At 44.4% G+C, this 24,325-nt stretch overlaps 1 protein-coding gene across 2 annotated transcripts in view; it reads right to left on the reverse strand.

Moving 5' to 3' along the window:
* Positions 1–23,698: 23,698 nt before the first annotated feature.
* Positions 23,699–24,325, reverse strand: part of ARHGEF28 (Rho guanine nucleotide exchange factor 28) — a 305,098-nt gene continuing 304,471 nt past the window's right edge. For both annotated transcript variants that reach the window (XM_078449013.2, XM_060635551.3), the window contains one exon: positions 23,699–24,031. In XM_078449013.2, the coding sequence (XP_078305139.2) occupies positions 23,868–24,031 (164 nt within the window). In that variant the 3' untranslated portion in view covers positions 23,699–23,867. The remainder of the gene's footprint in view (positions 24,032–24,325) is intronic.

Genomic DNA, 24,325 nt, shown 5'->3' on the forward strand with positions numbered 1-24,325 from the left:
TCCTCCTGAATAGATGACCATGATCAGGAAAATGGAATGTGCCTAGTGTCTTCATTAAATTAACTAGGAATGACCACTGGACCATGGCATATTAGGTTTAACTATCTGAAACTGGAATAGTCAATGATCATACTTGTAAAAATAGTAATTTCGTATGGTACAACCTAACACATGGGAAGTGTATGGAAAGGGAGGAAAGCCAGATAAACATCCAAATGGTTAAGAAAGTGGGTAGGAAACCAACATGTCTCATATATGATCGTTGCAGGGGGCGGGGGCTGGCAATATTTCTCTGACTGGCTTCTCCGTATCGTAGCTATGGAAAGTCAGGTAAATTTTCCAATTTCTCTGGGCCTTGGGTTCCACATTTACAAAACAGATTACAATAGCACCTATCATGAAGGACTGCTGTGAGGATTCAATGAGTAAACACAAAAATTTTTAGAACGGTACCTAGCGCCCAGTAGATTATAAGCTGTTGTTATTTACTGTTGTTGTCATTTCTGGGCAAATGCAATGGTCTCCATTTTCCATCACCATGGGGCTTCATGCATGCTTGGGTAATGTGCTATCTTGTAACCAATAGCAACAGTTGCATTCCCAGAGCATTAATGTTCTGGGGTTATTAAAAATTGGAGCCATCATTCAATTACATTTCATCACACTGAGAAAAGGTTGTTTTCATTTGTGCGCTTACCCACAGCGGCTCTGCAATCACCACACTCTCAAAACCAATTACAGTCAGGGAATTACCCAAAGACATAAAATTAATGAAATTTTCTGACATAATTGTTTTCTAGAAAGCACCGAGAGGCTAGAGAGGCACAGACTCAAATAAGACAACTAACGGTTTCATGTGCTTCTCTCAATCCCAAAGGAAACACCAGCTTGCACATTCTCCCCACCCTCGTAAAGGAGGTTGACTTTGTTGTTTGCTTGTTTGATCGTCTTTAAGCCCTGGGCCTCAGTATTGTCAGTAACATCCGAGAGAAATTATCTTGGTTTATCAGTCTACCTCTGGCCTCAATTTTATCAAACCCATCCCAGGCTTCATGGGCAGCTACGCTACCCCGAGGGAACAGCTCAACCCGGCACAAAGCCCACCGTCTCTCATTTCCTCTGCTCTGCCCTCAGTGGGAACTGGAGTTGCGTGACAGAGTAGCAGCAAGGGAAATGCCAGGTGGCAGAGGTGGAAGTGGAGGGTTTGGGCCGAGGAAGAACTGTTCTAAAAGATGTGCAACATGAGCCAACCACTCCCCAGGCTGCGGCTCCTGCCAGCAGTTTCCGCCGTGAGTGATGGAGCATAAGCAGAGGAGAGCAGATGTCTTCCTCCATAAAATAAGGTGTTCAGACTGTATGGTGTTTAATCACGCTCAACTACAAACTTCTAGGACTCAGGGGTCTGGGGGCTCTGGCGACATCCCTCCTAATTGGTTCTAGTCTAAATTTCCAGGGGCACCATCTGTTAACACACATTATCCAGGGGCAGATGCAGTGTTAGGCTCCAAAAACACAAAACCACTTCAGGCCACAGCGTGCTTTGGACCCAACAGGGTCTCCTCCATCAGGCGTGTCTTCACCAAACAGTCAAGGTACCCTTTGGGCCAAATGTGATTTCTATCAATCTAGCTGGATAATAAGGCTACTGTGGAGGAACCATCTTTAATTCACGCGGTCTTTTGCATAATGCTGAGCTGTGGTAACACCGAGACACCAGCCAGCCTGTAACGTGGGGGGGATTCTGTACCGGGCAACTAAGCTCTGGGCCTCCCTGAACCCTCCTAACAATCCTCTAAAGTAAGAGGTACTAGCCCCATACTGCAGATGAGTACACTGAGTTTAGGCTCAAAAGTTTAATATGCCCAAGGTCATACAGCCTAATACATGATGTCACAGAGACAAGATCTGAGCTAGGCATCTGCCACCATAGCAAATCTTCTGAATTTTTAAAGTGCCTGAGTTGTAGGCACCTTGGTGGGCACAAAAACAGATCCCTTATGTTTCTCTGGGCCCCCTCCACAGCACCCAGCCCAGATAGGCCCACCTACAAGAACCTCACAAATCTTTTATTTACCTTTCCTACAGATGAGGTCAGCCGAAAGCCACTCTGGACTTCCAACAGCTGCCCTGTCCCTTTCTGGCTTTCGCCCCATCTCATTATTCTTGTCATAACATCATCCATGACAATATCATCCAAACAAAAGCAAGAGCTATTAGTTTTGGAAACCATCACAGGTATGACATGAATTCAGAAAATTTGGCTCTCTGCCTGCTGAAACTTGAGGAATCAAGCAAGCACATGTTGTTGGTCAAGTTTGGGGATTTTTCTAAAGACGCGTGGCTCCCTTAGCTTTCGTTCCACATTCTTTGGGGGCTTGGCTGGATGTTCTATGTGCAACATTAAATTTAATTTCCCAGCCCCGATAACATCCCAGAGTTGTTAAATGCACCAAGGTACTTGGTAATTTATCTTACTCGAAATGTTCACAGCTCGGTAAGCATGCATTCATTATCATAGAAATCACTTTAATGTTTAACAAACATATCTGGCATATTCTCAGCATTCACATTTTCCATTTTCACCTAACCTGTCATGAAACACGCTATGTGTATACAAATAAACAATTCGTGCAGAGATGATTTTTCACTGTGTCTAAGAAAAGACATTCCGTTTTCAGATTCTTTTGGGAAAGAGGTGTCCCATTCCTCAATAAACTCTGTTTTGGTCTTTGTTTTTTGTTTTTCTGTTTTTTTCAGGATCTATGTATGCAATTTGTGCAACGCCCCCTGTCCCGGGTTGAGTCTGTGGTTGCTATTCCTCATGAATCACTAGGTCACATGAGTGTGGTCTCTTCCATTAGACTGGAGGGATTTACCACAGTTTCTTCTATTTCTTTTTGTTTTTTCCCACACTCTTTTGTGTTTCTCACGGTGTTGTGCCCTCTGTTAACACTCTATAAAGGCATGTCAGTGTTGGGCACCGGGGTATCACGTTTCTTTGAAAATATCCTGCCAAGACCCACCAGAGAGCCACAGGGAAGATACCTTAAGGAATATGAAAAAATATAGGCTGTTCCTTTCTTTTGGGTTGCCTCCGATTGAGTTGAAAAGATAAGATTTTATCTTTGTGAAATAATAACAAATAATATAAGTTAGCATGACAGACTCTTGGTGTTCTCCAGTGTGCAGTTTTAGTGAGCTTCCCCCATGATACAAGATACAAACTGGCATCCAGCCAAATCGTTCAGGCATACATGTATAGCTTATCCTACACAATGTTGTCTCACAGAGTGTTTAAAAATTCATAAATTAGCTGCCAAGAAATTTGTAAAAATAAGACCTATCACAAATTTATTTCTAGATTCTCTTAAAAAATGAAATATGTTTCTCTTTTGGAAAATATAGACAATGCTGGATCCATATTCCAATTTCAAAGATCCCTTTAGATGGAGGGTGAGTCGTCCATTTTTCCACAGTCCTCATCATTTCCTACTTTTTTTCCCAGCATTTACCCAGAGGTCAGAAGCTAACATTTATTTATCTTTCCACTTAAAAAAAAATGCTAAAATTATTTTTTTCAAAAAAAAGAAAAGAAAAATAGACTGAGAGGTATATTTTGTTTTGTGTTTTAAAGATGGGAGAGCATTTCTTGCATAAAGGAAGACTATGACTGTGTGTGTAACAGGAAAAAGCATGTCTGAGTGAAAGAATGCAGCTTAATGTTCCATTATGAAATAAAACGTGATAAAAACTATGATCTGCAAACCAGTCAAGAATACATTCAACTGCAAACGATATAAACTCAAAAAACGCTAGCTTAAAGTAGGAAGGTTAGTGCCCCACAAAGCTGTCACAGTCACAGACACCTTTCATCTTTCTGTTTTACCATTCTTGTGTAGTTTTCATGTTCATGGGTGGAAAGCATTTTGCACATTTCAGGTAGAAAAAAGGAGAAAGGGCAAAAGGCAAGCCTCCCACAGACTTCTACTTGTGTCCCATTGGCCAGGACTCTGTCATATGTCTACTCTGAGTTGCAAGGACACTGGCAAATCAAGTTTCAGCCTCTAGAGGTTAGAAAGACAAGGGAGAAGGGTGTTAGAATATCATGTGAGAGAGCCCTTCGAGGTAATTGCCATAAGTGCTATCCGGAAAGCTGTTTAGAATAGACAAGAATGGGAATGCCAACAGAGCGCATTCATGAATGTAAATATAATCGCTCATTTACCTGGTCCTGCATGCATCTGAGATTGCAGTCCTTGGTCTATGACTGATTGTATTTTTCCAAGTGCAAACTTGAATCATTCTATGTGGGAGCCTGGTATGTGTGAGGAATCACTTAGCTGACTGTTCAATAGCAGCATAATCCAAAGCATCTACCCGAAAACAGGGTTTCAGTTCTCTCTGTCACAGCCCATGCAGTCATGATGGTGAATTAATAAGTTTGTTTTTTTTGGGGGGGGCACCTGGGTGGCTCGGTCAGTTAAGCGTCCCACTTCGGCTCAGGTCATGATCTCACAGTTGGTGGGTTGGAGCCCCACGTCAGGCTCTGGGCTGACAGCTCGAAGCTGGGAGCCTACTTCAGATTCCGAATCTCCCTCTCTCTCTGCGCCTCCCCTCCACCCCGCCCTTTCTCTCTCTCTCTCAAAAATGAATAAACATTTAAAAAAGTAAAAAATAAAGTTAGTTTATTTTTTAAGAAATGGCCCCCAAAAGAAAGCAAACCAGATTTTGTAAGTAACTCAAGTCCTATATGTAGAGTCATTAAAGGTCTAAAGAGACACGTACATTTTTCTACCACATTTTATTGCATTGGGTGGGTGAGACTCTTATGTAATAATACTATTTGCAATTTTGAGGATTCGCTAATGCCTTACAATAGATCTCTGGTGAATTCCAGGGGTTTACTATGTATAACAGACTACCGTGTGGTTGACATCAAAGTTATATCCTTAGGGAACCGGGGGAGGGATTCAAATGGGCAGGACTGATGAGGAATATTGCACCCTTTGCTGTCAGAGTTGACAGACACACAGCCACCCAAGCTAATGTGACAGATTGCTTTCTCAAGATTACAGCGACATCTCAATTACCTAGAAGTCAGACATCTTGCAACTTCTCCTACCTAGAATATTTCAGGAAAACACCAAAACAAGCACAAAAAGCTAGAGGAATAGTCAAAAGGGATTTCACAAAGTCCATGTACTGAAATGTAAGTGTTTTATTCCTAAGAAGGCCCCACTCAGAGTCTATTTACTCTTGCTTTCCTTAAAAGTTCCCTAAGATTAGTTATCTGGTCTCTCCGTCCCATTCTGAGTAGGAACAGCTGATTTAAGGAGGAAGCAAAGAAGCAGGCCCACTGGTAGAAGCAGGAATTTACATCAACACAGCGACAGCAAGGGAGGGTATAAGGAATATTCTAAAAATGAGAATTCCAAAGATGTTGCCACGTAATGAAGGGACCTCAGTAACAGGCCCGTTTTCAACCAGTACAAGGAAGATGATGTCTAACCCTCTGATTTATCAAGAAAAGGTTAGGTTGTGTTGAGAATCACAGGAAGAAGTCAGAGAAATAGGTTTTATGCTTAAAAAAAAAAAAGATTTTCATTTAAATGATTAAAACAAATATGTTTTTAGTTAAGTTTCAGTTATCTGGAAAATTCTTACCGTGGAGGACTAATCATCTGGAGAGAGTGACTATGTTGTATTGATATATACTAAGTTATGTGTATATGTTCAGTTTGTAAAAACACAAGAAAATAATCGATGTTCACGACATAACCATCCTTTTAAAATTATAATTCGTTTTGAGTCACGCTGTCAACATTGCCATACTTGAACACAGAATGAAATAAACATGCGCAAGGATATTTATTGACCCACGCTAACTCCTTAAGTCAATTTGATGCTGATACAAATTGCGGCCAAAGCACTCTCAACCCCCTCCCTTGCACATACAACACCGGCAGGACTGGACATTACAAGACAGAAAAGAGAACAACCAAAGTGTAACACTCATTAACCACAAGCGTGTGGAACGCTCAAGCCTGTTTTAATGACTGTGGTGGAACTCAACCCCAGTACTGAGATGTATCACTTCCAGTAAATAGAAACGAAATATTTTCTACTAAAGAAGGATCGAGCAAGAGTCTCCACATCAGGCCCTTCTAAATCACTCTTCTGTTCAACAACCCTGCTATCTTTTTTTTTTTAATTTTTAAAAAATGTGTATTTATTTTTGAGACAGAGAGAGACAGAGCGTGAACGGGGGAGGGGCAGAGAGAGAGGAAGACATAGGTTCCGAAGCAGACTCCAAGCTCTGAGCTGTCAGCACAGAGCCCGACACGGGGCTCAAACTCACGGACCTGAGCCAAAGTCAGACGCTTAACTGACTGAGCCACCCAGGTGCCCCAACAACCCTGCTATCTAATAGGCATGCATTATATAGTGTTTGATGCCCCAACAGGAAATAACATAGACCTACTTTGCACTTGGTGGTTGTCATATCGCTTTGTCGGAAGGCGTGCTTTCTCCTCCAGCTCAAAGGGAAGACTGGATGACCCTTAATCAAATGCCTTCTCTCAGGTGTTCCTGGTCAGCACGGGCAGCACCACCTGCCCCAGGAGTGGGAAAGACAGCGAGGGAGAGAACATTGCTCTGGAGGCCACGTGACAAAGAAGAAATGACCATCTTGTCTGCATCTGTGAATGCAGTCTGAGGCCCAGTATCTGCAGGAAAAACAAGGTTTTTGAAGAGAGCCCGGAGCTTGAAAGGTTACCTATAGAGAAGCAAAGGTTTCTGAGGCTAAAAACTAAAGCATTGTTGCTAGGTTTTTTTTTTCCTCTCAGCCCTGACTCTCAAACTAAGAATCAGCATCATCCTCCCTATCACATCACATACCATTTTTTCAATATTTTGTATGAATTAAACCCTCTGCTAAACATCTTACATACGTATGTGCTCTTATTTAACCCTATGAGGTAACTATCACTTTCCCATTTTTACCACTAATGACAGCAGATAAAGAGACTTGTTTAAGCGATAGAAAGTGGTCGGATTGGGATTTAAACCCAGGCATCTGCCTCCAAAGCTCATTTCCTAGATCACTGGTCAATGTTCTCAGGCTCACCAAAGTGACCAGGTCACCCTGCGATCTCTCCCGGAGAGTCAGGCCCACAGAAACCCTGTCAGTCCTGCTCGGAGGAAGTGGCCCGGCCCCAGAAGGATATCAGTTTAGAAATGGAGGGGTTCTAACCCTCTGGAGCTCCCATTCTGCTCCTGGTTACTCTCTGGGCCCCGTCACACCCAATTAAAATTTCTAACTCCTGTTATCCCCACAGTGTCCTTTCGCTGCCATGCCCCAGTCATGTGCCCACACCTGTCTGTTTGGTTGTCTCTTCAGAGAAGGCAAGAATGATCCAACTGTAGGGGAACAGCTGTCCTTGAGGTATTTGTCTTGAAGCATGGGGATGATCAACTGCCTAATCTTCGAATGGCCAGGTATTAAAGAAGCCCTGTGTTAAGTTGACACAGCACTTTGTGATGTCCTAGTCGCCACCTCCCAATCGTCCCCAATGTAGCTCCTGTGGTCCTTCTCATTTTCCAATAAAGTTGATTGGTTTCCCTCAGCTGATACCTTTCAGCATCACTTTCCTTTGGGGTGCTTGTTCCCAGATCTTTAAAAAACTTCTGCCCCTTTAATGAGTTGACCTACAGAGATGAAGCCAAATGCCTGGGCTTGCCAGGAGGAAGGCAAGTTCCACTTTTGCTCAGAGAAAAGGAAGATGTAATGCATCTTCCTTTTTGATGAAAACTGCCGGAATCAGCTTCCCCCTCCTTCTGCCTCTTTCCTTAGGGGCATCACCTACTTGTTTCTTTTGCCTGGTCGGTAATTTCCTCTGAGAACTAAACTTTTAAGTGATCTGCATACTTGGGTCACCAACAGAACCTAATTCCCCTGTTTGTTTGTTTTTCAACTTTTCCCACTGATGACCATACTTTTTCACCATGGTTGTCCCTTCCCTGAAACCACAGCCACCAGCTTCTGATGATGGCTTTTGCTAGAATTGCCTCTTCTCCAAAGAACTCATTCCTACTCATGGGAACCAAACAGAGCTAGCTAACTTTCCCTCCTCCTCCAGACTTATCACTAACACTTTCAAAGTCTATCCTTCCCCCACCCACACACTGGGAAGTTGGATCAGCTGGAGTCTGGAGGAGAATAGTGGCTGGCATGGAAAACTGGGAACTAAGGAAACATCAGGGTCAGCCGCAGGGTGAATAGCTGTCCAGGCAGGGCTAGATCTGAGAGCAAGAGCCAGAAGCCCCAGAGGGTTGAATCGAGAGCAAAAGTACAGAGGCCCAGAGTGAGGTGAGAGGTGGGAACCAAGAGAGGGGATGAGTCACACAGAGCAACCTAAGGCCCAGGGCCAATCCAAAGGAGGAGCCAGGTCAAAACAAGTCATGACAGGAGAAGCACGAGTTTAAGGTGAATCCAAGGACAGGAATCGGAGACAGTAACAGGGCAGAGCTGAAGGCAAGCAGATGGAATCAAGTAGAAAACAACAAAAAGATGGGGAAAGGGATTTGGTATGATATCCAAGGGCTGAGTTTAAATTCCACCACTTAGACAACATCCCAACCATGCTGGTGTCTGTTCACTCTACAGGCATATATAGGTCCATGCACTGTAAAGCCACCACAAACAGTTTCTGATGGTTTATTACTACCTGATATGAAGCATTATTTTCCATCAGATGCCAAGGACAACTGAGCCCAACTTCATGCCGTAGACCATTCTTTTGCTAATGAGTTAAGTGCCAGACCCAGACTCAAGTCCCAATTTTGCTGGTTACAATAAAACTGACCTATATTTGATTGGCTTTGACCCACAAAATTGCACTTGCATATGGTTCAAGCTTATATCATAGGAGCTTGGACAGGTTACATGACTTCTCTAGACCTCTTTTCTTTTCCATAAAACAGAGACAGTAACACCTACTATGGGGTAATGATTAGATGCATTTTAAGGCACTTGGTATAATGTCTCATACCCGGTAAATGCTCGATACGTCACTGCTCTTATTATCCCTAGTGTTCAGGAATAATAAACGTTTTGGAATTGAATTTTTTGGTAAAACACTAAGCACAACCCCTGGACAGGTCATCTTAGACATACAAGAAATGTTCCTGTGTGGACAGGGCCCACAATGTTTTATCTACATCTAACGGAAGTGGCAGTGGAGAATATGCTGAAAACCATTCCCAGGCTTTGGAGTCAGACCGTGATTGAATTAATCCTGGCTCCACCACGGAATGACCTTGCTCGAATCACTCAACCTCTCGGAGCATCAGCCCACCCCTCAGCAATGTGAGGATAATAACAGTTCCTGCACAAATACTGCCGGTGACATGTTAACGCAATGATTCTAGCTCCCAGCATGAACCAGCACCAGGTCTTTTATAGGAAGGGGAATTAACATGAAGCATGCCCTCAGATCCTTTGTCTGTTTACCCATCTCCCACCCGGACTCCAGGAATTGTCTTGCCTGGAGGTCCTGGATTTACTGTCCTGTCTGCCACTGGCCGGTTTTGTTAGATGGCTAGTTGTTTCAACACAGGCAAATCCAGGAGGTGGTTTAGCTTGGTCTTGAAACAACCCTTACTCTGTTTTTGATTTCTGAGTTTCAGCTTGGAAAAGAATTAATATTCTCTTTCATGAATATTAATTGGTTGCAGCAGAAGGGTCACACAGAAGCAGAAAGAGAACATTTCCTTCTATGCACAGATGAATTTCAGAACTTGGTGCAAAGAGCCAGTAGGGACACATTGGGTGCAGCTGAGGCCGAAATGTCTGCAGGCATTTGGCTAAGCCTGGTCCACCGGCTGCTTTTCCCAGTGGGAACCTGAACGACACCAACAGCACTGCAGCCAGATGGCATGTTGCTACTAGGAATCATGTTATGTCATCTCATAGAAAAATCTGCACAAACACGCCAACTTTCTTCGGTAAAATCAAAGGCCCACTCCTCTCTTTCATCTTCCTGGCTCTCCACCTCTCCGGCTTCTGAGATGCTGCTCTTGGCTCACTCTCCGCCTTGGGATCAGCAGAGTTTATCAGCTCCAGGAGGGTGAGCAGCCCACACTGCATAAACAAACTGCAGGAATAACAGGGAAGCAGTTAAAGTAACTAAGTACACACCATCATAACATGAGCATGGTGGGCGGAAGTAACAAGGGCCATGAGACAACTTCATTTCAGTTCAAGAGAATGAGATCTTTGGACCCTATAACATAAGAGAATGATTTTGTTACAATTACTGGCTTAAGAAAAGGTACCGGGGAGAGAGAGAGAGTGAGAGGGAGAGAAAGGAAGGAAGAAAGGAAGAGAAAGAAAGAAAGAAAGAAAGAAGAGAGAAAAAGGGGAAGAAAGAAAGAGAAAAGAAAGAAAGGAAGGAAGAAAGGAAGGGAAAGAAAGAAAGAAAGAAAGAAAGAAAGAAAGAAAAGAAAGAAAGAAAGAAAAGAGAAAAGGGGGAAAAAGAAAGAAAGAGAGAAAGAAAGGAAAAGAAAAGAAAGAAAGAAAGGAAGGAAGAGAAAGAAAGAAGTAAGATAAAGGGGAAAGAAAGAAAGAAAAGAAAGAAAGAAAGAAAGGGAAAGAAAAGAAAGAAAAAAAGAAAGAAAGGAAGGAAGGAAGGAAGGAAGGAAGAAAAAGAAAACGTACTGGGTTCCACTAATGAGTCAATCAAGTTTTCGACATTTTTCTTCTTTTGATAGTGTATGACCTATGGATTCAAGGTGGTCTTCTTTATAGAGTCTGTGGGAACAAGTGGAGGCACAAGAGGAATAGTAGAGCTGGATCCAGTTTGCCTGGATCCAGCGGGATTAGCTGAGGAGGTTCGGGAGATTCTATGTGTCATTCAGCAACATATCACACTGGGCCCAACAAGTTGAACCTGAGAATCCACTGGGTCAGAAGACAGAACCAACAGAAATTCCTATGGTATCTAATCAGGAGGCATGCGGAAGTCTCAACCCTTGGAAAATGGCTCCTTTCTCTCTATGTCTATTCTGGGTTATATTAATTTGGGCTCAGGGAAATGGATTGATACTGAATCAGCCTTGGGCATGTTGTGTGTTCATGTGACAGCCGGTGTCCCAATCCTCCCTACTGATCATGCATGATGTACTAAGACAATACGGTCAGATGTCCTCTAAAATGAGCAACTTGCTGGAGGTAGCTTTTACCAAAGAAATGGCAGATACTGTCCCCTTTTGCTCTGTGAGTTTCCAGGGTGATTCTAGCAGAAGTCCCTGAGTGGAAAACCACAAAGGTCATACTTAATTCTCTCTCAAGCGATGACAGCTTGAGGCCTTCTTCATTCGCTCTTCCCTTTCTCCTCCCTTCTTGGCAGTGGTGAATTAGCCATCAGTACTTCCCAGGTGAAGTCACCAAGTTCATGACCTCAACACCCTGGTAAAAAGAGGAACTACAAAAGGCCAGAGAACCAGCCAGCCAGTGATGCCCTAGGCACATGCAGCAACATTTCCCCATCTTTGACAATCGTGCTATTAGATGAACCTTTTTTTCTTTTTCCACTGTGGAAAAGTGGCTTATACCTGTTCTCTTTCTTCTTCTTGATGATGTGGCAAGAATTATTGAGGGGTCTGCAATCCACTTCCAACTTCTCAGATCAAGGGACCTCTGAAAAAGTCATTTCAAGGGAGTGGTGGGGATTCGGTGAATACCATCACCGAAACGAAGCATGTAAAAGTGAGCTCCAATAATGACTATTAATATAATCATGGAGGTTTACTGAGAATTTTCTGTGTACCCTCTAAGAGCTCCATATGTACCTCAACATAACCTTATGGGGTAGACACTATTGTTATCTTCAGCTGACAAGTGAAAAACTGAGGCACAGAAAGGCCACCCAATAACTCACTTGAGGTCATGTAAGTAGTATGCAGGAGCCCTGGGCCTGTGTAGTCTGACTCCAGAACCCAGGCTCATAATCACTCCTCTAGACCCTGTTTTGCATTCGCCTTGAATTAAGGCCCCTGGTTCTACTCCTGTACCCTATTTAAGCTATTTCTATAAAGTAGAGAAGGTGACGTGGCTCAGTTTCTTTCTGCAAGGCTGGGATTCTCTCTGGCACACTGCAGCCCCTGAGCGCCCAACTAACAAGTCTGGGACGAGTTACCCTTAAATTACTTCTTGGTACCCCATACTTAGTTGGGACCTTCAGATTGCTCCCCCTGGAGGAGTACTTGGAACTTCAATATAAACTCAGCTGAAGGTCCAGGAGGTAAAATACCCACAGTGGCAGCATAAACCCCAACACTCTACATGAGCAGGGCTCACTGGAGTTACGCCAGCCATTCCTAGATGCTAGTTTGTGACCTGATGCTGCCCACACGGGTCCATTAGCAGGCTTGTCACTGGCAGTCAGAACTCCACAGTCCCCCAAAGCCCTTTCTTCCCTTGCAGTCAGGGTCGGAGCAAAGGGTGGGAGACTCGTGCCCAATGGGCTGCACAGAACTGCCAGCCAACACGCAGAGCCTCTGGCAATTAGCAGAGTTCCTACAGCTCCTTAGGAACAGTCGATGGACGCTTGTCTTTCACGAAGCTGCCTGGAAGTCAGTCTCTCAATGGATCCCAGAGGGAAAATCAAGGAGGAAAGGATTTATTTTCAGACACAGTTTAACAGCAACCAACTTAAGAAGCACCTAAGGCATGGGGCGCCTGGGTGGCTTGGTCGGTTAAGGGTCTGACTTCGGCTCGGGTCATGATCTCACAGTCCGTGGGTTCGAGCCCCGCGTCGGGCTCTGTGCTGACCACTCAGAGCCTGGAGCCTGTTTCGGATTCTGTGTCTCCCTCTCTCTCTGCCCCTCCCCTGTTCATGCTCTGTCTCTCTCTGTCTCAAAAATAAAAAATGTTAAAAACAAATTAAAAAAAAAAAGAAGCACCTAAGGCAAAAAAAAATGATAATTAAATATTTCTCCAAGGAGCAAATTAAGATAAATACCCCAAGAATTACTCACAAAGATCAATTTAGAAAATCTCCAATGAGGATACAAGGGCTGAAGGAACTATTCTGCTTCACCCTCTTTTTTGCCTTTGTTGATAAACTAGGTTCCCAAGGGAATGAGTTTTTCTACATGTCAGGAGCAGCACCTTCTCCCAAGGAAAGTACAAAGAGTCATCTTTGGTGGCAAAATATCTTGTTTTTGAGAGTCAAAGGCCTTTTAACAAGGGTCATAACTGAAGTTAATTTAGACCAGTGAATGATGGCACCTGATTAAAAGCACAAATTTCACCGCTGACCACATTTCGTGCTTTTCCATGTGACTCTTAGGCTAGCCTTCTTGTGCTTGTATCTCGATGTAACAAATGAAAGGAGCATCCACTTTTCTGAAAGGAAACTGAAGTTTCTCTTGTCCTGTTAATTTTTATTGGGCTTCCAGACGGCCTCTGCCAGCCCGACTTCCAGACAAATGTCACCTAGAGTGGTTCCATTCAGAAGGATCTTGGGGTTGATCATCAAGTTAAGTCCACTACAAGTTAGGATCCACTACAAGAAGGATCTTGGGGTTGATCATCAAGTTAAGTCTCCGTCAGTCTTCAGCGGGAGGATGGACCATAGTACTGATGGGTAAAACTAAAGGACTAGAGTTTTGTGGCAATCAAGAAGGGCCAGAGCTCGCCATTCAGTCCCAGCCACTGCTCTCTTACAGCCATCTGATTATATGGTGCCTCCCAGCAATACAAAGTAAGCGCGCTCCCCAAAACAGAGGACACGTTTCCAGATGAGGAGGGGTTGGTTGAACCTTCTGACCTAAGCTTTTTGAAACTCCCACATTTGGCGGGTCAAGACAGGATCAACCCACTTAGGAACCAATTTTTGCTCGTCTTTTCGGCAAGGTTGCTGTGTCTAAAGCACATTGGGAAGTTTTCAAAAGCAACCATTAGTGTCTCTGACACATGAACCGCCAACCAGGGTCTTTTCTCTGTTTGTTATCAAGATTAGCATGAAAATATGCTACAAGGAGCAAAGGAAAGCACTATTTGAATGACTTTCAGGCTCCATGCAATGCAAATTTCTGCAGTTCAAACACAGAAAGTGTGTCAGCTCTTCTGCTTTTGGCCAGGAATAGATCATTTATTACCCCTCACTAGGAAGAGTATGGCAGAGCCCTCATTATCTCATAGCCATGCTCTCCAAATCAATCAGCTCCGTGCTGTACTGCTGGGGTTTTTAATTTAAATGTCAGCTAAAGTTAGGATGTGTTTTATAAAAATGTCAGAGCCTCCTTAACTTGAGTTTTGTGTTGGTCTTGTCTATCACTCTTCATTGACAATGTTAAGGAAATCATTTTTTGAAGAACATTTATACTAAGGTTCTCTGAATTTTCAGGATACTCTCCTTAAAAAATCTGAAGTCTGGTTAAAAATGAAAATGCTCTTTGTTACAAGTATCTATACAGTCACTTTAAAAAAAATGTTTTTTTAGTGTTTATTTCTTTTTGAGAGAGAGAGAGAGTGCAAGCAGGGAGGGGCAGAGAGAGAGGGAGATAAAGAATCTGAAGCAGGTTCCAGGCTCTGAGCTGTCAGCACAGAGCCCCACACGGGGCTTGAACTCAAGAACCTCAAGATCATGACCTGAGCTGAAGTCAGACGCTTAACTGACTGACCCACCCAGGCGCCCCCAGAGTCACTTTTGACTAATGTATCAAAGGTCTAAAAGCTTTCCCACCTTGGTAATGCCATTGCAAATAAAGAAAACACTTAAACGGCAGGACTGTGATCTTCGTTTCTCAGTGGGCTTTTGGAGAATGACTGTCCTACCCAGGACTTTTAACTTCTCTTCTCCTCTCCACTGAATGCCAGTAATTCTTCCCAGTTATTGTGGCAACAAAAAACCCTCCACACATCTCCAAACAGCTCCTGAGGCAAGCTGTTGTCCCTGTACCGTTGAGATGGGCTTGAACCACACATTTCAAGACCCTCCCAGGGGACAAAAAACAAACCAAAATACTTGCCAGCCACAAAGTCTCTCCTCACACCTCCCCCTCAGGAGTCTCCCCACTTACTTCAACTCCTAAAACTGTTGAAATAATATGCCGGGGCCGCTCATTTCATTACTGGGATTTGACCACTTCATGACGCTGCCTGAACTATATTGCCCCCTCACCGCTGGTAGAGGTCTTCACTGGCTTACGTGGTGATCTGCTAGAGGGCGGGCATTTTAGGATATCTTGTGCCCCACATCGAGCAGAGTCCTGAGCTTGGCAGATGTTTATACTGGATGGATGGATAATAGGACCTAAATCCCTTGGGGGAAAAGTAGATTTTTCTCTTGAATTCACTTTCTATCCTGCCTCTATTTTTATTGTGTGTTGCAAGGTTTCCATTGTTGGTCTGTTACCAAAGCACTTAACAGATGTCTTTCCAAAGGCATCAAACCACTATGGTTGTTATCTTCTCACTCCCCGATTTCTTTTTCAGTAAACAAATTACCCAGAATATATTTCCCTCTTATTTAGCTATGCGCGCTGGAGAGAAGAAAAAAATAGAAAAGAATTTTATTTGCAAAGGGTGATTTTTCTTATTAATAACCAGAGACACAGAAACAGACTACAGTTGATTCAAAGAGCAAACACTAATCCTTTTGAGTTCTCTAGCCTCAGGAAGTGCTTTCCTCCAGGAGATAAAGGGAGCTAATCCTCAGAGAAGAGGAAAGGTGAAAACCACAACAGATTCAGCAATCAAGTTTAAGGGTGAGGGAACTACAGGTCACATGGGGAGAGGGCAATCCAGAAATGAAGTTGCAAACTTGCATTTTTCCCTCTGGGGTAATGATACATTCACATTGGTCCAATCCGTCCGCTTCCCTATCTCTATAGCTCACAATAACCCACAGGTGTAAAGTGTCTGATCTTCTGAACCAAGACGTCATCAGTGGCACGGCAAGACTGGGCAAAAGTCCCATGAGAGGGCAGCATTGCCCTTCTCTCTCCCTCTCCCTCCCTGCCACCCAGTCCAGGCAGTTTCCCACTACCTCCTTCCATTCCGACTCATCTCCACGGTCTGGGGGTAAGAAGGGGCTGAGTTTGAAGCGCTAGGACACCGTCCCCCAGGAAGCAAAGCACTTCTGTGATGTTTTCTGATTCCCCATTTTCAGACAATGCTCCTTCCACAGCTGGGAGACAAAACAAAAAAAACCCGAAACAAACAAACAAACAAACAAATACTTCAAAAGCTACCAGTCCTCGTCAAACTGCTGATAGCCCAGCATAAAAGTCTTAGCACAATTTCGATGCATTATCTCCTTCCTGCAGACCAGGAGGAGGCAGGCAACATGGGGACATTGGTCATTGGGGATTCACTACGCAGGATTCAAATGGAACCTGATTTGCTGAACTCGAACCTAAACCTAACAGTAGTATTATTCAAGAGAAGACAGAAATACACTGTTTTAAAAATCAACAGATGTCACACTAAAACAAATATCCCCCAAATTGAACCTGAACTAGATGGATGTCGCATTAACTTTCTAATCTTGAAGGCATTCCCATGGCAATTTCTCCAGGGCCCTGGGCAGCCAGCCTCTTTATTGGCTGCCAGTTCACAGATGACAATACCCCTGGCAGGTTGGACAGCTAATATAGCCCCAGTCTTCAAACTTGGCTTCCCTGCCAGGTCGCTCAAAACCCATTTGTACAGCCCCGTTGGATTTTTCGAGTGTACAGCCAGATGGGTTACGTGAACTCACCGACTTGAGGACATGTTTTTGTATATTCCTATGCCTCTTATAAATCAGATCCAACAAATAATGGACGGACTGCTTGGCCGTTTCGAGCAATTATTCTGTCTGGCATGGGTGGAGAACAAGAGTAGTGTCAGCAGAGTTATCGGCCGTACCTTTTGCTTGAGGAAATGTTACATCTCCAGGGCCAAGCACATCTATCTGTCTGACTGCGTTGCCTCTGATTGTCTCTCTTTTTTTTCCTCCTCTCTCATGTACACATGTACTCTCCTTAATTACTAGCAGAAAACAGTGCATTCCGCACACTTCCCAACATCTGTTCAGGCCTTAATTAATCCAACTCTCACATGGTCTCCATAGCAACGATGCTCACCAGGCTCAGTCTCTGCATTCAAAAATCTTCTTCGAAGCGAATGGCTCAAAGTATGGCCCTTACCAAAATAATTCTGCGTTAATTTCAGGGTTTGATCCAATGAGAACTTTGCGTAGAAGGCGTTTACATGGAGAGACCAAGTTATGATATCACATTCAGCATCACTATCGTGGAAATCAACTGCCTGAAACCAGGAATACAAAATAACAGTCATTTTTCAAAGTATTGCCGAAAAAAAAATCCCGTTACTATCTTCATGGTACCAGAAACTCCTGTGCTACAGAAGATTAATGGCTCCAGTTATCTTGATGGAATGTACAGTTATTGTTTGCAGGGCAAACTGTTAGAAGAAACACAAGTGTTAAAAAGAAACTCATCAGAAGGTGTGTTTCCTAAGCTTCTGGCTTTACGAAGCTTAATTCAAAGCCTATTGTCCCTTGCTGGTACCTGCCAACTTGTTCCCCAAATTGCAGCTTCCCGGGAGCAGAGAGGTGGAGTAAGGCTTTCCAAGGAGGCCGTGAATGCTGCCCAGGGGAACATCAAGCACATTTCTGAGAGTCTGTTTTAGCTCCATGGCCTACAGAGAAATTCTCCTTGATACTGACTTTATGTGTGTTTTTCTTCGAAGCTGTTATGGCAGAGATTATAAAAATTAACACTGACAACTACCCAGAAAATCTGCTCAGATATTATACGTGGTATTGGAGGAGGTGGGGAGGAGTAATAGAGAGAGCACAGGAGAATGAAGCCAGGCCCAAATGGCATTTGAGTTCATACTGGCTTCTGTCATTAAATGCTTAACGTGGGAGCTAATAAGGAGTAAACCATTTATCAGAGTTCTAGCTCTCTTCCCCTTCACAGCGTCCTTCTTTGAAGAGGAAAACAACCCAAAACCAGCTGAGGAGAGAGAAGACGAGAACTTAGACAAACTCTCATGTGCATAAAAATGTATTTTAGTAGACAAATCCCTCTTATGATATAAAATGGGTCAATCAACTGAGTCTCTGAACAAGGAGAGGAACTTCCCAAACCTTCTCCGGTGACTGAAACTCTGTGGACCCTGGATACATTGGCCCTGGGGATGGCTTATCTCCAGCTGCCTGGGGACCGAGCCAAGTAGAACCAGAAGCTTGGGGGTGGAGGGTGGGGGTGTCACTGAGGGATGTGGCAGTGGGAGCTCTTCCAGGAATAAGGGCCAGTTCTCTAATGTAGCTATAGTATCTACTGACATGAATGGAGAAAGTATTATAATGTTACCAAACTCATTTTTTGTCCTCAGGCAAGAGTCTCTATGAGACTCTTGGCTGCTGGCAGTATCTAAAACTCTTGACTTTTAGGCAGACAACTAGGATTCAATTCATGGCAACGTTGAAGTTTCTCAGCCATGAAGTTTCTACAGAACGACTGAACCAAGGTCCCCCTTCAAGTTACTTCAAATCACTTCATCCCAAGTGATATTCAGTCATCACCTTGAAGCGATTGCTTTGAACTCACAAGCAAGAGGTAAAGAAATGGAATGGAAATGAGATCAGGGTTCTAGCTCAATTCCTGTCCCTTCTTCGATCTGAGATTTCCAAAGATTCTTCCTCATCCCCTCCTCCCTTCATTCAATAAGTATCATGAAGCTGTCACTCTGAGTACAGCATCATCACAGGCTTTGATCTTGGGTGTCTCTCAATGCAAAGGATAATGGGCTATGAAAAACTGAAATCATACTTCCGCAGCTATTTTAGTTCCTGAGCATGCCCAAACTCACCTTCTCCGGACCACTGTCACCAGCATATAACAACGGCCATCACTTCTAGACTGGCTATCCTGTGTGGCATTTACTGTCCTGGCATTAATTCACTTAGCTCTTGCAACACGCCTACAAGGCATGACTGTTCTTATCATCCCCATTTCATACGTAAGCAAACTGATCTCGGAAGCAAGGTTGCAGGATTGTAGAACTCCAAGAGATTTCACTCACATGGGATTCCACGAGCATGGGTGCTCTATGGTGCCCTCTGGCACTGTGCAACCCCACGGACGTGGGGCGGGGGGGCGGGGGGGAGTTCAGTAAGCAGAACTCGAACCTATTTGACTTTGCCTTATCTTTTTACTGCCTCTTTCACACTGGCAGAGGGACATCCGTGCATGAAAGGCAATCAGGAAAGAACACGGTGAACTCTGGGTGTTCATCACCACATCATTCTGGAATATTCCTTCCAGGTATCCCCTCTACATCCTTAAAATTTTTTTTCTTTTCTATTCTCCACAAAGCCCTAAGTGGTAGATGAAGGCAGAGCGAGGAGCAGCATCAGAGCTGACAAAGAAAATAAAACAGGAGAGTCTTCGGCTAGGAAGATCCTGAACTTTCCTCTTCCCCCAGGAGCAAGTCTACATTCACCTCTGCAGCGAGTCCCTCTGAAAACCAGTTGAGCAGTTGCTTCACATGGCAAATGAGAAGACAGTCATTTGGAGGCAGGCAGGAGAGGCTGTGACACACAGGCCTGCCCAAATCCCCACTCCTGATGCGCCAACACACAAGTGGGAAAAACTCAAAACCTGGAGGCTCTCCCTGAGGAATGAGGGGTTTGTAGCCTCACAACTGCAACCCCACCTTTTAAGACTTACACCCGACGGATGAGCACCCCGAACACTTAGCTTTCTTTGAAAACCTACAGAAGTCGCGCCCACTGCCCAGCGAAAGCAAAGGGTGGGAGTGAGCTGCCTGAGAGTCTGGCTTCCAGTCAGCTTGAATCTAGGAGCCGACACCCTCTTTGGGACACTGACAGGTCTTTGCAAACTCTCAACTACCTTCAAGACGGGGAGAGGTGGCTGTTTCATCTGATGCATAGAAACCAATTCAGAGAGTCTGGCAAAATGAGGAAACAGAGGAATATGTTCCAAATAAAACAACAAAATAAAACCTTAATAAAACGGAGATAAGAAAACAAAGCAGAAGAGCCAAGCGAGTCTTCTTGCCCCCTTTCCCTCCACTTAACTCTGCTTTGACTCATGAACGTCATCAGTTTATCCCCCAGAAGCACCCTGAGGCATCCTTCTGGATGCCTCTGCTCCAATAAACATCTTCAAGTGGTCGCAGGGCCCCCTTTACTCTTGGTTTCTTGTGGCTTACCATCTGGTAGGCAGATACTCAGTCGGGCAGAACCCAATTGCTTTTATGGTAGAAGTGGGTGTGGAAGGGTGAGGGGATAAGGAGGAGGCATACTCCTCCGGAACCTGGCTTTGTGTGGAACCCAATCAGTTCCTGGGGTGAGAGAGAGAAACTTCCGTGTTTCCTCGCAACTTGGACAAGAGTGTTTGAAAGAGGTGAAGGTAGACGGGTGTTCTCACTGGACACCTTAAGCCATAGGGGAGGAGCTTGCTCTTGAGTACTTCCCAACGTGTGCTCCGGTGTCTCTCGTGGCTTTTATTTCGTGTCTCTGGCCTTTTGTTTGGGTTGGCTTCCTTGCTCACATCATCTTTCCCCGTCTCTGACTTCCTTTAGGCATCTTCCACTTTAAGACAACCAACTCCCTCCACTCCACATCCTACTGACCCCCGACAGGCTTTTCCTAGGAGGCCCCCAGCTACCTGTACTTCTCCACATCTGTTCATGTGTCTGTCTTCTCCAACAGCTTGCAGGCTAATTCATCTTTATTTTGGTCCTAGCAGATTGTTTGGCCTCTAGCAGTCAAGTGTCTAAAGAAAAACCGCACGGAGCGAAGGTTTAGAGACGCAAGTAAGACGAACGCTAACCTTATTAGGAAACCTTAGTCCGGCCTTGTGACTGGCCATCTCCAGGCACGTCACTTCCCTATTCGTGGTTTCTGGCTGTGCAGGCACAATCTGCCTGAGGACTGGCACCAGGCTTAGAAATCACTCCAAGATTATTTAACGATTTAATAATAACTAGCGTATGTTATTATTAACAACTATGCCCCAGGCTCTGTTCTAAGCATATCGCGTCTATTAAGCACTCAAGCCTCACAATTCTATAAGGTCATCATCCCTCTTGTGTAGGTGAGGCAACTTGAGACCTAGACAGGTGAAGTGACACACCCGGGACACACAGCAAGGGGAAGATCTGGCTCCAATGTCCATGCTCTCCACGACTGTGCCTCTCCCCGACCGAGACAGAGGTGGCCGGACACAGATAACCTCGGGTTGGTTCTGAGGAGGAAAGGGGGGGTCCCAGGTCCCAGGAACGGATACATGCTCCTTTTCCCTCCTTTGTCGGTCATCCCAGGATTTAATCACGCTCCCCCTTTTTCACAACACACACCACAACCACCGCCTCTGCAGCAAACACCGTGGCCCTTTTCTGAATGGACAGGGCTCCAACCATGAGTGGGTTGGGAGCGTTGCAGGACTCCAGCAATTGGGCAGTCCTGATGAAAGGCAGAGTAGCTTGGACCACAAGTGGGGAGGCACGTTAATTCCCGCAGCCTGCAAAGGACAGAGCCCCATGGTTGCCTTTCTTTCCGCAGCACATGTCTCAAGGAATGAATGCTTCCTTGAATCTCGTCGGTGGGTGTGAAGAGTAGGTTCTTTAGAAGAAACTCATTTATGAGGCTGGAAAATAGGGCGGTCTTCTCCTAGGATTCGTGAGTTTCTTTGGGAGGCACAGAGTGACCTCCATTGAGATCTAAATTCAGGGCACTGTAAGGACAGAGTGAAAAGGAAGAACCGATCAACAAAAGCTTTGCAACTTCTATTCAGATGAAAGGTCATAATAGTAAGACAATTGGCACGAGAAACCCAAGGATGTAGTCCTCTCAAAAGATATTAAGACTTCCCCAGGGTAGCTACATGAAGACCCAAAGTGTGCAGGGCTAGAAAATCAACTGAGCACACCTATTTTTAAAGACCCATGTGAGGATTCTGAACATCTATTCCTATTTTCACAGGCGGATATTTCTATATCCAACGTCAGGGGAAAAGAGAAGATATCTATAGTTATCAGAGCAAGGATTTAGACTGAAATATCAATATGTTCCAGATTCAAGGGATATACGATTCGGGACTAGGCTTTGTTGGAGAGAGGGGAAAGACAGGTTTTTCTCTTTAGATGCCTTTAGGAAGGGAAGATGCGCCTGATTAGTTTAGGAGCTCAGCCTGGAGGTGAAATGATTGACAAAAATTTTAATAAGTTATATCCATTCTTGGAAACCACTCTCTTCATCTGTTAGGATTGTGACCAAAATGGCCAGAAGCAGCAAGAGTCAGAAAGAGTAATCCCCCAAATGGCTTTTTTTTTAAAACTAAGATTTGACTTGCCTATGTGAAGATATAAAAGATGTATTCAACTGACCAAACAATGGAGTCCGGGTGACATTTTTCCCTTCTTTTTTAAGTTGATTTATTTTGAGAGAGAGCAAGCAGGAGAGGGGCAGAGAGAGGGGGAGACAGAATCCCAAGCAGGTTCTGCACTGTCACAGAGCCTGTTGTGGGCCTCGAAATCACAAGCCGTGAGATCATAACCTGAGCCGAAATCAAGAGTCAGAGGCTTAACCGACTGAGCCACCCCGGGGCCCCCTAATTTTTTCCCTTCCTATCACAGCTCCCTCCTCGCAAGTGTTGCAATTTGGGTGAGTTTAGTACTCCTTCCTTTTCACTTTTAGTAAGGGGAGATAGTGATGGTGTGTGAAACGTCTATTTTACTAATGTCTTACACACTATTAAAATTCCAAAGCACAAAAGTGAGGTGAAAGATATTTTTTGACTCTGGGCAAAACAGATACAAATATTTCTGAAGAACGAGCTGAAAATATTTCCTGGTTTCTTTTCTTACCGAGAGACCTGTATCACTCTGAAATCAGGATGTGCCTGTGTTCCTTTGGGGGAGAGCACCGACAGGCCAGGCCGCAAGCCTTGCCCAGAGAGCTTTTGTCCTTGAAGGCAGAGGTCCTTCTATGGAGTGATAATTGTTCTTGTTCTCAGGGCCTGAGGACACAGGGCCAACCGTGAGAAGCACGTGAACCTAAGCTTCACTATTTACATCAAAATGGACTGGCTAGGGCTCTGCCTCAAGGCCCTGTTGAAGGACGGTGAGGAACCTTGGCTTGAAAAACAATCCGCATCACGACCACAAAAGTGAGTCTGCAAAGCATGTGGCCCAGGTCCTAAGAGTCCAGACTGTCCACCGCAGAGTGGTTGCCCGGTTGGAGCAGGTTCCCCCCCAACTGGACATGTTGGTGACATGGTGACTGTAACAGATCACCACTAGGACCCGCCCCTGTGACTCCCCAGAGAGAAATTAGTGCGTGAAAACCAGCCAAGAAAGGGACTTTCCCACATCCGCCTCTGCCTTTGGGGCCACTGAGGCCACTCTCCATCATCACCTGCTGTGGCTGTGAAAGTCTGCCCATCATGGATATCACTCTTTCCGTCCACATTGCTTCTTCTAGATCTCAAGGAAGGCATTTCAAAAACCAGATGATCCAGCAGAAAATGCAATATGGAATTTTACTCGAGAGTCACAACAACTTTGAAAATATTTCTGCTTATTCAAGTTAATTTCTCCTCCAGAAATCTGAAATTAGGTGTGATAAGTTAATGATTACACAAACAGAACTGCTTTCAATAATTTATTTGGACCCATGCCCAAAAACTGAACTTGCATGAAATATTAAATATTACTCTTACAGCAATTTAGACACATTCACACGAACATCAGGAAATGAAAAAAAAAAATCTCCACTAAATGCCAGTGTTGTGTTTTGCTCGGAAAAATAATAACACAATTAGAGGTAAACAATGTTTTCTTCAGCGTCATCTCCAGTCTCCTGGTCTTGTCCAGTCAATGTCTGAAGATTTAGCTTTGCTTCGGCCGTAAATGTCTGCCCCTGAGAGCCATGTGGATGTGAGTCCTGGGAGGCTGGAAACTCAGTCTGAGAGATGTTCAAATCTGCAACAGACAGACGGCACAGGTCAGGAGGATCCGCTCGAGGCCTCCAAGGCAGGTGACACTGTAACTCAGAGCTCTCTGAGCCTGGGACATGCAGTGCCCATATATTCAGCCACAGAGAGAATCCCAGAGTCCAAGGAGAAAGGGACAAAATGCAATCACATCAAATGACTTAATCAATGTATCGTCAAGATGTGGCTGGGTGTGCGTTCAAATGTCTCCTACGGCTAAGAATAACCCTGACAAAATAATCCTAAGGGAGTGTCAAGTGAATAAAGACTTGTCACCATTTGC

Source organism: Panthera onca, chromosome A1 (assembly GCF_046562875.1).
Source record: "Panthera onca isolate mPanOnc1 chromosome A1, mPanOnc1 haplotype 2, whole genome shotgun sequence".
Classification (NCBI taxonomy): Eukaryota; Metazoa; Chordata; class Mammalia; order Carnivora; family Felidae; genus Panthera; species Panthera onca.